This window comes from Paralichthys olivaceus, chromosome 19 (assembly GCF_024713975.1).
Source record: "Paralichthys olivaceus isolate ysfri-2021 chromosome 19, ASM2471397v2, whole genome shotgun sequence".
Lineage (NCBI taxonomy): Eukaryota > Metazoa > Chordata > Actinopteri > Pleuronectiformes > Paralichthyidae > Paralichthys > Paralichthys olivaceus.
Genome location: NC_091111.1, coordinates 9,977,983 through 9,992,564, shown reverse-complemented (window position 1 = coordinate 9,992,564; position 14,582 = coordinate 9,977,983). Strand labels below are relative to the sequence as shown.

The 14,582-nt window shown below is 41.7% G+C and overlaps 1 protein-coding gene across 1 annotated transcript in view; it reads right to left on the bottom strand.

The window, feature by feature from the left end:
- The window catches only part of nbas (NBAS subunit of NRZ tethering complex), a 143,665-nt gene that overhangs the window by 114,418 nt on the left and 14,665 nt on the right, over window positions 1–14,582 (bottom strand). Inside the window, exons 12-19 of the mRNA XM_069514751.1 lie at window positions 14,399–14,527; window positions 13,887–13,950; window positions 13,185–13,378; window positions 11,486–11,761; window positions 5,795–5,920; window positions 5,319–5,470; window positions 4,676–4,813; window positions 657–735 (exon numbers count right to left, since the gene is read on the bottom strand). Coding sequence (XP_069370852.1) covers window positions 657–735; window positions 4,676–4,813; window positions 5,319–5,470; window positions 5,795–5,920; window positions 11,486–11,761; window positions 13,185–13,378; window positions 13,887–13,950; window positions 14,399–14,527 — 1,158 coding nt within the window. The remainder of the gene's footprint in view (window positions 1–656; window positions 736–4,675; window positions 4,814–5,318; window positions 5,471–5,794; window positions 5,921–11,485; window positions 11,762–13,184; window positions 13,379–13,886; window positions 13,951–14,398; window positions 14,528–14,582) is intronic.

The window sequence follows — 14,582 nt, the reverse complement described above, 5'->3', positions numbered from 1 at the left end:
GACAAATCGCAAACAATATCGGCTCATATAAACATTCAAACACTAATCAACATAATATGGTTGTTTAGTGACCTTCAAACTACAGACGTCAACTTCAAAGTATGATTCTAATTGTAGTTAATAGTACTTGAAACACAACCTCCTTCCTGTGAGGTCTCCAAGAAGCAAGCTGCAATCCCGTGAGCTCCTTTTTTCATAATGAGTCATTAGCTTGGAAAACATCCTCACATGCCCCCACATCTCAACATCATCTTTTTCTTTATACTAACAAAGACACTTCTCTTTGAAGACACACGATGCACCCGATCGAACCCGCGTATAACAGCGATGTTAGTGAACTTAACTGTTCCTCTAATAAAAAAGCATCCTGGCAGGGTTTTACACAGACCACTGCTAACAGCCTGAAGCTGTGCGCTTTTGATTCACATGTGTAATAATGCAGAGCATCCAAGCTTGCAAACCCGCAAACAACAGCATTGGTTTATTTAAGATCTCAATGTTATTACAATGACATTGTATTTCTGCTTAACTAATGGAACAAAACAACATTTTAATTACTAGAAACACATGTAAATCAAAGTTTCGACTTAGAGTTATGTTTCAAGTGTTGATTTAAAGTATTTCAATAATTGTGATTTTGTATAGGCTATTTTTACCTCATATGTAGCCAGCCGGTCCAGGTAGGAGAGAAGCTTCAGTCGGCTCCGACACAGCTCCTTCTGCTCCAGAGTAAGCCTAAGCAAGCGCAAAGAAACACACACACACAAATCAACAACACAAGCATTTCAACACAACACAACACAAAGATCTCTTCATTAATTTCTAGATCTGAATAGACTTGTGTTCTTTTCTAAAAAGCTAAATCCAACTTCAGGCTTAGGCCCAATCCCATTTCACCCCTTCTCCCTCCCCCTTAGCCCTTCCCTTCCCATTGTCATGTCTGTTTACATTAACAACTACTGATGACATGTCGGGTTCCCTTGACGACTACTGATGACGTATCGGCTTCTTGAAGTTCTGTCCCAATACATAGGGGAAGATTTTAACCACTTGTAACTCCATTTCAAGGGGCAAGATAACCCTCGAAAACAAGGTGAAGGGGTAGGGTTGGGGTGAAATGGGATTGGGCCCTAGTCTGTTCATAGCACATACACAATGGCTTTAAATTAACTGCAAATTGACTCTATACAGTACGCCCACAGGGCCCTACAGTATATATCAATGCTTGGGACCGGTGACTACAGTACCACATAGTGCCCTCTAGATCTAATCATTTTCTAAGCGCAACAAATCAAGTTCTTATAACCATAAGAACCCTTCAGTGTTATGTATGGGATGCTTGATGTCAATGAGGTGAGTGATCGCCCCATGTGAATCAAATCCATTTTCAATGTCATTTAATCACGACCATAAATAAATTGGATGACCACGAACACCAAGGCACAGGGCTATATGGGATCTACCTGCAATTCAATCACTCAAGGAGCCACAAGGCTGAGAACTACAGCGAATGGTCAGGTGTGCCCCCATCACTTCTCACATACTCACACACTCCCAGTTCACTCCATAAGTAAATAACTTGAGCAGGCGAAGTGGTGGCCAAAGCTCTCTAAAAACTTGGCCTGGATCAACCGCAGTGTGAACACTGGGGAGCTGACCCCTTCACCGCCATCTTAATCCTTAATCCCTCATTACAGAGTGCGCTATCAGGCCGTATCAGGGTTCCTCCACATTGGGCTAACAGAGATTAACAGTGTCTGAACACACTCTCTGGCACATCAAAGAGTGGCGGCTTAGCACTCACACTGGTGGTAATTATTACTCTGCCTCTTTACTGCAAAGTAAGAAAAGTGGAGGTGGAGGGAGGAGAGCGGCAGCAGAGGAGAGATGGAGCGGAGATGATACCAGATATTAGAAAACTATTAGGTGTTTGTGTTTGTGCCTGCATGTTTGTGTGCATCTTGCATTTCAAAGCAATCCAGGTTATTACAAGCAGATGGCATCACTCCTCTATCTCTGTACACACCCCAAATATGACTGTACTAGACAAGATATTGAAATGCATAAACAGGCCAACACACTCACATACAGGCACGGAAACACACACGCAGTAATGTGGTGTGTGATAAAAGCGATTATCACGGTGCGAGGGACAAAATTGGACTGCATAAACAGACAAAAATACTTTGAATGCACGTGGATGTGAAAGTAAAAGCACACACACACACACACACACACACACAATGCTGGAGCAAATGAGAAAATGAGACATCCGACTGAGGTCAGAATCTGATCAGATGAACAAAAAGACATTGCAGCACACTTTCATCCTCACTCGCTTTCAGCCCGTCCTGCTCACCCTCTCTCTCTTTCCCACACACACACACACACACACACTCGTACACACAACACCTGCAGTATTGTCCATCTTCGTGTTGCATGCAGAGAGCCAGAGCAGCAGTTATAATGGTCCTTGGTGGATTCTGAATCACTTTATTATGCAGACTGATGAGAAAGAGGCTGAAATGTGAAACTATCTGCATGCAGTCGAAACGGCAGTTTTAAAATGTGCAAAACAAACGACACTGAACTGGTGCATGACAGTGAAGAATAAAAACAGAAAGCAATACCCAAGTGCTGACTAGGTCTGTATTTTATGTGACATTACATTTCAGGATAACTGCAAAACATTGATTAGGGCTGGAAGAGTATACCTTGCAGTAACAAGACAGGATTGGAAAAGTACATTAACATCCATCATTTTATTGGGTACTTTAAACTAAGAGGGAAATTAACATCTTTTAGTATCTTTTATAGGACAAGAAAAGTCGATTGAGTTGATTTTACTCCAGTTACTGAAAATGTGATTCTCTCCTGGACAAACTGCAAACTTTAAAAGTGACTTCAAAAAGTCTTTTTTGCTTTTGTTTAACCTATAGGATAATAATCACTGCTTCATTACACTATTCTGGCTGGTGATAGAAAATGCACCTGATTGATCATGTTCTTCTAGCGCACACACACACACAACCTTCAAACATGTAGCAGGACAAGAGATGCACTCTGTGTGACAGTCGATATTTAAATACAGTCCTCATCAACACACAAGAGCAACACACACACAAGCACACACAGACATGGTCGGAGCAACTGTGATCGATACTGAGCCATTTCTGTAATGGTGGTGTAGTTAAAAAGAAATTAAGAGAATTATTATCTGTCTCTGGCCTCGGCCACGGGGCTCAAGGCAACATGGTTGAAACCATTAGTGAGGGGCTTCACCACACACACACACACACACACACACACACACACACACACACACAATACAGTTTGGGGATGTGTGTGAGCACGTTGACACTCTGACTCAGAGATAGGGGAAGAAGAAAAATAGGCATATTTAAAGGAGGTAATTCACTGAGGATTTAATGTAATGGTTTCTTTAATGTTTGTAAATCGATTGTTTTTACTCCCTCTTATATTTCTTTCTTATCCTCCATCTTTTCTCTATCTACCACAGACTACAGGCCTGAAATAAAGCTTAGCAGTTTTATTACACAATGAGCTAAACAGAAAGAAAATCAAACGGGTAAAGGGACGAGGACACTAAAAAAGGGAACTGTGGGATTTATGTTACAGTGTTTCTGCTCCTGCTCATTTGAATGCAGACTCACTGGCTCATCTGTAGAACAATAGAGACCAACTACCAAGCTTTAAATACCTGAATGTACAGTAATTACATACGGCTATGCAATTTAAATCATTCATTTCAGCACAGGCACATGTTCCTTTTGCTTGTATTTGGTTATTTTAACACACACGTGTAATATGTTTATGAATTTTGGCTGAGGAGTGTTTCATGATGCAGGTGTCTAAGCATGTACATGAATGTGTGCACGTGTGTGTGTGTGTGTGCATGAGAGGTGATTAGTGATCACTAAAGGGTTTTTCATTAGTCTTTCCCTGGGCACTCAACAACAAAGGCATAAATTACCTCCAGCAGATTACCCACTAATCTCCACCAACGCTTTTTCCCCTCTCTCGCTCCCTCATCCTCATTAATGTCATTGCCTTTATGATCCCCTCTCTGCTGTGCGACCTAATCAAACAATCACGGTTAAAATGTGGCAGCATTCGCTCCCATTTCCTCCTGGTTTTGTTAAATGCCTTCACCTCAATTTCTCATTTTCTTTTTTTTGAATAGGGTAGTCACTCTTCCCCGTTGATACTGGAGGTAATCATGACTTTAAATGAATCTTTCTGAACAGCAGGTAACAACCTGCCAACAAGGAGAATGACATGGGTCAGTGTCGGCTTTTCTCTGTCGGATTTTTCCACCCACCCAACAACCTATGCTGACACTTAGAAGCTGGTGTTGGTGCACAGTTATTAGTCATTTGTCATAAAAGCAAAGTGAAAAAATAGGAGTATTATCCAGCAAAAGAATTATATTTAAAATACACTCTTTGGTAACTGGCAAATGCTTTGTAAAAGAGCCTGGCTCCTGCAGCTGAAGGATGGTGTGGGTAACTACTAGTGCTGGTGATTTGTTTAAATAACTCCTCTCCTCTCTGTGCATTTAGAATTATGGCAGGATTTCTGCTGGCTGTGACTTCTTCACGTTGCCTTACTGAACTACCAGGCTGACTAACCAACCGTCCGACTGGCTGCATACCTGCTAAAGTCCACCTTGGCAAGCAGTTCTTGTCTCTTCCTGTTCTCCCTCTCCTTCTTATTCTCCAACTCCTCATCATCCGACAGGATGTCTTCGTAAGGGAGGTCATCGAGGTCAACATCGCCTGGCATGATAAACCTAGGAGAAGGATGTGAAATCACATAGAGGCACAAAGTAAATATGAACTAGAAGGGTGAGAGTGCACCCCTCCACCGAAGCCCAATAGTCTCCTTATGAAATCACATTAAAGTTCACTAGATTTGGATTTGAATCTGCATCAAATTGCAAATATTCATAAAAAATGCCTGCTTTTTTTTTTTTTTTTTTTTTAAAGATCCGTGAATTTCTCTGCAAAATCCCAGAAAATGTTGGAAAACCCCCTATCTAGCAATGTTAAAGAAAATTTGCTTATCAATATCAACACTGAATAGTAGTAGTAGTTATTGCATTATCTCGCTTCCTAATGGACAAGAAAACAAACCATTACCTACTTGGTGGAGGTGATAAAAAAAGAGGCAGGCAGAATGAGCTTCAGGATGAAGCTGACAAATTGTGATTTTGCTATAGCTGATTATGTATGTGCAAGAATTGCGTTGGTGTATGTACATGTGTTCGTGTGTACATGTGTTCGTGTGTGCCCTACCTGCCCCCATCCTCTTTGTTCCCTATGGCTATCAGGGCCTCAAGGTCAGTTCCCTTCAGGCCATACTGCAGCAGCTCCTTGGCAGCATCAACATTCTCTGGGACGCGTTCCACACACTCATGCAGCACCCAAGACCGCTTGCGGATCTTGCTCTGGGTTAAGGAATGTAGGGAGCGGAGAGGGAGCCGGGATGAGTTCAGAAGAAAGGGTGGAATAAAATGAGATACAGTATTGGGGGGGTGAAAATTTGCAACAAATTGGTAAAAATGATGCGTGAAATAGAGTAACGGGGTCGTGCTGCACTTCAGTGTGCGCTTCTCCTGCTATTCCAAACACATTTACTGTATATTTATGACCTGCCATCTAATATACTAAGAAAATCCCAATGCTCTGCCAAAATTCTTTTTTTACTCTTCTTTCCCACCCCTGATCCTCATTTGCTCACATCCGTCTTTCTTATTTCTTTCATCTCTTACCAGATAATCCTGGATGGAGGCGATGCTGACGGTACTTTTCCTCCACTGTCTCTGGTAGACCAGATCAGAATCTAGATTATACGCGTGGGCAAGAGAAAGGGCTTCACCATATTCCTCATTGTCAATCTGTGAAAGAAATGCACATAAAACACATTATGAGGACATAAATCAATATATGTGCATATTTTGAACAGACAGCACGGAAACATTGTGAATAATCAGAGAAGACAAGAACATGAATAATCATTTGAAGGTGATGTAGACAAGTGTCGGAACTAAGCAGACAGCAGCTCGAATTAAGTAGCAAATTAAGTTTTCTGATGTTATATTTAAAGTTGGGAGCAAAACAACATAACTGCAAAACAATTAATTCATTGCCTTTTCTTTGAGATACTTTTTAATGTTTCTTTTATTATATCTAATTATCATCCCAGGGGTATATTACCAATTCAATCTTCATGCAATGTGTTTCTTAAGAGAATTAAATGACTAAAATACATTAAATGAATTAAAACCATCTGATATTTACAGCAAATCCCTGAGTAAAGAGAGAAAAGTTAATGGCCCAATTTTTTCATCACACTGAAGGACAAAGAAGTCTTTAAATGAGCCTGGGCAATAGCTATGGCACTTCTAAAATCCTGAGTACGCACAATGAATACTCAAAGACTGAATGGGAACAACTCAAACATGCAGATTTTGATCTGTGTAGCAATGTGACACAGACTGAATTGGATGTGCTGCAGAGGGATAAGGAGAAAGACTAAAGGGGAATCAAATATTTTGGGGATATTTGAAGGAAGAAAATCTGCAGGGCAAAAGGAGATCAGTCAGTCTGAGCCCGAGGAGCTGGTCATACAGGATGAAGACATATGGCCTGAACTTTTCAGAACTTATTTGGGATCAACACCGCAGGGAACAGACTTACTAACTCAAAAAGTCCTTGAAAACTTCAAACTATGGACGTGAAATTTAATGAAACCAAAAATTCTTCCATCTCCCCATTACTATAAAAAATGAGTCGAAAACATAATGTAAGGTTCAAAAGTAAAAAAGAAAAACATGTTGGCCAAATGCTGAAATACAGAACAAAATTATTCAAATTGACTATTTAAAATGATCTAAACTTATACTGAGTGTGTGGAATGTGGGGAATAATGGTCTAATTACAGCTATATTTCAAAGTGGTGACAAATTTGACACTCACATGTGTCACCAGCTGTATGGACAAGGACAACACCAACTCCTGTGTAGTTAAATCCCTCAATGACAACAATGTCCTCCATGAACGTCAGACTGGATTCATGCCTAACCATCGCACACGTGACATATATTCATCCTCACCACTCTCATTAACACACATTAAGTATACCACTTATCCTCATTATGGGTCAATGGGGAGCTGGAGTCAATCCCAGTTGACATTTGGCGAGAGGCGGGATACACCCTGGTCACTTCACCAGCAACAGTCATTCACTAACATACACACCTACTGTCACTTTAGAGTCTCTAATTAAGCTAAACCCAATTTCCTTCCACTTGGAGAAAACACACGCACAGGCCTTCAAACTGGGATACGAACCAATAACCTTCTTCTTGCCACATGTGCAACTGAATAAAAACAACTATTATTGTAGATTTAGAAAAGGTTTTTCACTGTATTTTGCATGAGGGTCCCTTTAAGTAATTATTAGTGGCACGGAGGGGGGAGTAAAATCTATTATGTCTCATTAACGGATGTGCAATGGAAACAAAAGAACCAATTACTTCAAGCAGCACTTCAACATATATACATCAATTTGCAGAGCAGCTGTGAAAATCTACAGCCTGTGGTATAACAGCAGGAAACAGAGGTCAAATGTTTTCTGATGACCAGTCTCTCCTGTTGCCCTCCACAGACATCTACTATGGAGCCCGGACCTCCTCCACAAGTTCAGGCTAACATGGGACTGACTATAAATATGGAAAATGAGTATACTTATCATAATACATATTGAGGCTGTGAGTATCAATTCCACTGGAGATTTCGGCATGGCAGTGAATGAGCTGGATGAGAAGGCAAATTGGGTTTTTAACGCCATCAAAAGAAAAAGAAAATCTGGTTCATATTCACGTTTAGAACTGGCTCAATAATCTAAATCCAGTGACAGACCCAATAATATTTTAAGGTGGTGAGGTGTGGAGTCCATTAACCAGCCAAGACCTCCCAAAATGGAAAAAAACATCCACTGAAATGGATGCAGTATAGTGCAAGTAGTTTTATAATTAAAATTCATAAGAGAGCCATCAAATTTTATAAACACCTCCAATCTAGCAACCAACACTCCTATCAGTGCAAGGCCCTTCAGCTCGAGAGGTGAACATAGATAAGTGTCCCCTCTGCCAGCTAATCAAAAAGCTCTCTGCCCACACACACACACAAGATCTCAGCAAAACAATGTGACCCAAGGTAACCGAATTATATTGGAACGAAACCGCCAATTCACAAAGTAAATTATTCTACTCAACCCTAAACAAAGAGTGCATGGTGGCAGAGTACCTGACCACCATGACTGATGGAAAACTAAAGAAATGTTGACAATGTTCAGACTAGGTGGACAGAGGCCAGGCCATTGAAAGAAACCCAAAGGATGAATCAGGGGACAGAAAAAGATTAACTGTGGTCTTAATGTGTTTTGAGTCCATGTCTACGTGGGACTGCAATCGGAGACTCTAACTTTACCATGTGAATATGAGTGTGATTGGTTGTTTGTCAGTGTGAAACATCATGATTGACAGCTCCATCCCCCCATCACTACTGCGAAGATGTCTTCAGCACACCGTTTTATCTTCATGTACAGTCAAAGCTGCAGCCTGTCATCTTATTACTATAATGTATATAGTTCTTAGGTAGGAGCAGTTGTTCTCGTTGTCATAATTAATACAGAATTAGCCTGGTAACACATGTCAAGACATGATGGTGCTTAAAGAGGTTTTGTGTCGTATCAGTGTCTCACAAAATGATTTGATCCCGCAACATCATGACACCTCAGTTTATTCAGGCCCACACAATGTGCATTAGAGTGCATGCGTGACTGACACACTGAGTATCCCTCTCTCTCTCACTGTGTAGGAGTACAAAGCAACACATTAGCCAGACTGCGCTTCCTCGAGGGCAATAAGAAACCCACACAGTTAAACCTCTCGTAGGAGGACATCAAAAACTGCTTCCTTCTCTCTCTGGATTTAGCTAATAAAACTGTTAGCAGCCCTGCTAGTGTGCTACTCATATACAGGCAGGGTTACGCCATTGAATGCATCATCAAACTCCTAAAGACAGGAGGAGGTCGACTCGAGGAAATCACCCGGACTCAACCATTCTGGACTGTTCACAGTCCATTGGACCAAAACCTTAACTGAAGCGAGGCTTCACAGAGAGATGAGGTCATCCAAGGAGAGATCTGGTCATTCTGGTTTGTGTGTGAATGAGTATGTGTGTGTATCAAACTGTACTGATCTAAAACGAGTGATAGGCACTGACAGGCACAATAAACCACATGTGCATGCATACACAGACGTACACACGCATGCAGACATTACGGACACCTCTCCTCCTCTTCACTCATACGCCTACATGTGCGGTGTATGTGTGCTGGACAAAAACCCAACCGGAAAGCAGCAGCTGGTGAAGTGCCGTGGCTACCAAGTGTTACAAAGAGATAATAATGATGTATTACTTTCTAACTCTCCACTGTTAGGATTGATGGTGATGACTAATGGCATCTAATGATGATGACAATGATGAAGAAGGCAGCAGATGATGGGTCATAAAAATGACTGATGAACCGTGCTCAAACTTGGGGCCGTCGAGAGCCGATACCACTCTCGCTGTGCTTTATGATCGAGCGTGTTGTTGTCTTTGCTGCAATTTGTAGTGAGCAGCAACGACAGCCATATTTCGAATGCAGCAATTAGCATTTCAGAAGAACCCCTGGGACTGAGCAACAGCCTTAAAGCAGACTGAACATCTTGCTTGGTTTTCATTTCTCCTCCTCAACAGCGTGCTGGAGCTGATCCAACAAAACAATAGCACTTCACTGAGCTGGCACAGGATTTATTTAGTTGGAAACCAGTTTTGCAGATCAGCCGGATATAATTCATTCAATGGCCAAACAGATTAATATGACGTCCTTCAGTTGCTGCTAAAATCGGCGGCCAAAAGAAATGAATTCAATGTGAGATCAATCTCTAAAGAAGAATACTGACAACTGCTCTTAAAAAAAGGATTGCTTACATTATAGTGTTTTGTGTATCAGTCTGAATATGATGTGCAAAAGTGCAAGGTATCACTGATGAAACCAAATGGGTGATATCAGTTTATTTGGCAAAATTAATTTAAAGCACCGTATGAGAGAGAGAAGTGCACGTCAGCACTGGAACTGTTGTTTACATTACCGACCTGAAAGAACATCGGAATGGAAACACGAAGGCATTATGGCATGAACACTGAGTAAAGCTTTTGTCACCTAAGCGTTTTGTAGTGCGAGTGCTGCAATGAATAAGTAAACAGCAACACTAATGTGACTCTCCATTTTCTCCCCAAATGTGGATATGCTGCCTCATTCTGAGGACTCCTACTGGGTTGAACACACCGCAGATAAAACTAACTTGTTAAATCAAAGTACCTGTCCAAACAGATCACATTAATAATCTGACTGGAAATATGCCAGCGTCAATGCCAATACTAATATATCAGCTCATATACAGTATACTGTGTAAGGAAAAACAGCAATGATCCCCACAATGTCATCATCAAACCATTATGACAAAGAAATCTAATTTAGACTTGTTAGTTTACAGTTTGACTGTAAACTTAAATAAGAAGAAAACCCAATTACAACCAAATATTAAGGGTGATTCATCGGCCACCGATACAGTATCGGTTCATACACCCTTTAATTAGTTTGATCTGCGATCTCTATAAACGCAGATCAGAGCATCTGATCAGATGAGGCAAAACAAACAGCTGGAAGTGCAACTCTGAACAGAGATGAGACGGAATTAAGATGGCTCATTCACATTATTTTCAGTAAATACTTTGGTATTGTAACTTAGGTAGTATTTTGGTAATGATTTTTTTTCCTGGAGCTGAAATCATTTTTCAGTAGATGTTACTGTAAGTGTAGCTTATAATGAAAACTTAGCCAACTTTGCCTTTAATTTTCTAAATATTCTACAGTAAAATCCTCTGAAACTTGACATACTGACAGTGGAGGTCACCATGAACAAGAGGGAGGTGAAAAATCAGTTTTAATAATATTTAATATGAGCAAGTTATGGGTGCTCATATTGGCTAATATGATAAGTCAGGCTCTAGTGATTAGACTTCCCCACAGAGTCGCTGAGCTCTTGCTGCTCATGAAAATGCTATTATGCTGTTAAGCAGGTACGATGATGACCATGTTAAACAACCACCGCACAAGGGTCTCATTATTCTCCCTTTATGTCATGAAGCACTTTCAAATTTTAAAGTGGTCAGGTCACCATATGGATTCGGGTTTCACAGGAAGTGCAGAAGGAGCGCTCTGTGAGCTTTCATATGTTTTTCACATTCTGCTGTCGATGTTATAAACAAGCTACTCAAGTTTCAAGACAGATTAATCGCGTGTGAAAACTAATATTCCTCATTCACGAGCTGTGTCAGCCTCCTACCTTCCTCTGGTACAGTTCCTCTGGCGTCGTTGACCTCAGGCTGACCAGACGGTAGTTCTTGACAACGGTGCGGGGGCGCTTGCGTGGTGGGGCAAAGCGCTCCATCTCAGTCACATAATACAGACCCTGCTTGATGTAGCCAAAGTAGCGGGCTTTGGCTGAGGACTCTTCGTCTGAGTCGGAGTCCCCTCCATCGTCGCCCTCTTCATCCTCGCTTGCCCCAGCACTCAGGTTGCTCTCCAGACGCGCACGCTTCTGGGCGAGCTTCACCTCGCACTGAGGATGAAAGAAACCCAGCATTAGGAATGGGATGGGGGTGGGCTCAGTGCCCAGAAATAACAAAAGGTTAAAAGAGGTTTTTAAGCAGGGGTATTAAAGAGCTGAAATGAAAGTTCACAATAAGATCAGGTAAAAGAGAAAAGTAAAGTTATTTAAAACAGAAATTTGAATTGCACAACGAACATGCCCTAAAAGAGATCATAAAGCCACAGTTGTCTTATTACATAAAAATACATCTGCCTTGTCATCCTGATCATAAAGTGAACAGACCCAACACCCATGTGAAGAGTGAAAAAGGAAGCGCGTGATTCAGTGAAGCACAGTTTACATCTAGCTGTGCTTTCACTGGTAAACACACTTAATTTCACGCCCACGTGCAGGATCAGCGGGCTGTCTGAGCACAAAACAACTGTGAGGTCAAGCTGCTTGATAGAGAATCTAAATCCAAGCTGCCAAAGTTCGTTCTTCAACTTCAACAGTCTTGTTTTCTAGTTTTGTGATTGCCTCAGTTGGGGAAGAAAAATATTATTTGCTCATTTATCATCTGCACACTGTAGCGAGAAGCCCTCATATTTCGTAGCGATGCCCCTCTGGGTTTTAGCCCACTAGAGAAAAACAAAATGCCAGCCCTTCCAACAGAGCTCTGCTCCCAGCTGGGTTGTTATGAAACATTTAGCACCTGTAAAACATTAAGCATCTTAATCAATGTGGAGCGTCTATAGTGCTGCACTAATACGCTACACTAACTCATCACACGCAAGAAGATGCACATGTGCTTTTCATCATTAATACACAATGTCACATTATTCCACATCGATGGAGGTGCACCCACTAAAAGCCAAATCTTCAATTTCCACCCATATAAAATTGCAGGCGTTCATTCTCCCACTCCGTGCTAAAGCAGGCTGATGAAACATCTCCCCAAAAGTTGGCTGGCAAAGAAATCTTTTTTTTTTTTTTGCTGCTTTCAGATGGCAAGAAACAAAGAAGGAGACTGAAACAAAGAGGAGCGAAAGGGTGATGTGAAATTGGGGTCTTTATGGGGGAGGGGTAAAGAATCAGTGATAAATATTTCATCATAGCTTTCATTATACACACCCTCACACATGCTTTTACACAATGATGCTCAATATGACTACAAACATGAAGAAATGTCTTGAGATTTTTTGATTTTTTTTAAGAAAAAGCCATCCTTAGAGGAAACCCATCAGCCCATCAGGATCTATCAGGAATCAATGCACACATTCCTGTTATTAGTTATTATTCCCTGAGTTGGTTAAAATAAAATAAAAATCTGCACCAAAATTCGATTATTTAAAGGATGTTCTAAAAGATGCTTAAAAAGTCTCACATACATTCCTAGAAACTCCTCTCTCTGTTTACTTCAACCACAAATGCATCCCCCCATCCTGACATTTACCTCCAGGCTGAGGAAGCCCCCGTCATGCGCGGCAGTGACTCGAGGCGAAGGCTCGAACCATTCGCAGGATTTGCCCAGGAGGTTGCAGAGTGTCCTGACAGATGAGACGGTGACAGAGCCTGAGCAGCGAGCCATAATCAACACGTTGTCACTCCACCAGCTCACATCCACCAGCGGGTAATACTGCTCCTTATCTGCGACAGATATGAAGAGACACAGGGAGTATAATGATGTGATCAGACACAAGGGGAGGCTGGGTGAAAGCTGTATTAAAGTTTTCATACTTTGTGGACTTCGACCCAAATTTTTGGGTCATAATAAACTTTTTTTTTTTAACGGTTTCATCCTCTGAGACATATTTACACCTGGAGTCATGTTTATCACTTGTCGTGCATGAGATGACGACTTAAACACAGATTATTTCTAACACAAGCTGTCACGGCAGTCATCACCACTGGCCCAAAACTGTCAAAAAAAAGGCGGTACAGCTGCACAAACAGGCACAAGCATAGAATACACACACTCACAAGCATGGACACTGAAGAAGAAAAATATCTGCTAGCCTTGGCATACGGTTGTATGTCTAAATAACTGCACAGTTGGGTGAATAAGACGTGTCGAAGATCATTAAATTGTATCCAGTGTGTACCACTGTGTCAGCAACAAGGTCGGCTCCCTCCAAAACCGTTCGGGCCAAACTACCTTTTATCTTCTTCCTTCTCTCCAGCGATGTCTTCCACTCGGGGTTTATCTCTTCAAATCCTGGCTGAGGGGAGGACCGAAGGATGTAGGCACCAGAGAAGAAGGGAGGGAAAGCAGAAGAAGAGGAAGAGAAGGGTGAGGGCGGCATTAATCTGCTAACCCTGTTTATTCTTACAGCACACACGCACAGACACACACACACACACACACACACACACACACACACACACACACACACACACACACACACACACACTCACACCATGATTCGGAGGGAGTCTGCAAAAAAAAGTTCTCTCTAAGCCACCAGACTTAATGCATAATGTCACACACATACACATACAAGCTGTCCTTGCATACACACATACTCTCATATTTGGGCCAAAGAAAGATTACATTAATACAGTCAGTCAAGCAGCTAATGCATAAAATATTAGCAGGACACGGTTTTATCCTCCATAAGCGAAATCTTCCAAGCTTACAGAAAACACACAAGCAGCTTCGGGGTGTACCTGTTGGTCCTGGCTCCATGTGGCCCTCTGTTTGAGCGAGGGGACGTCCCAGAGAGACAGGCGGCCAGAGAAGTGGATGACGGCCAGGAGGGTGCCATCGGGGCTCAGGCTCATGCGGAATACGCCATCCTGGACAACACAAATGCACACACAGAAATTTTGGCTTGAGAAAATGCCCCCTCCA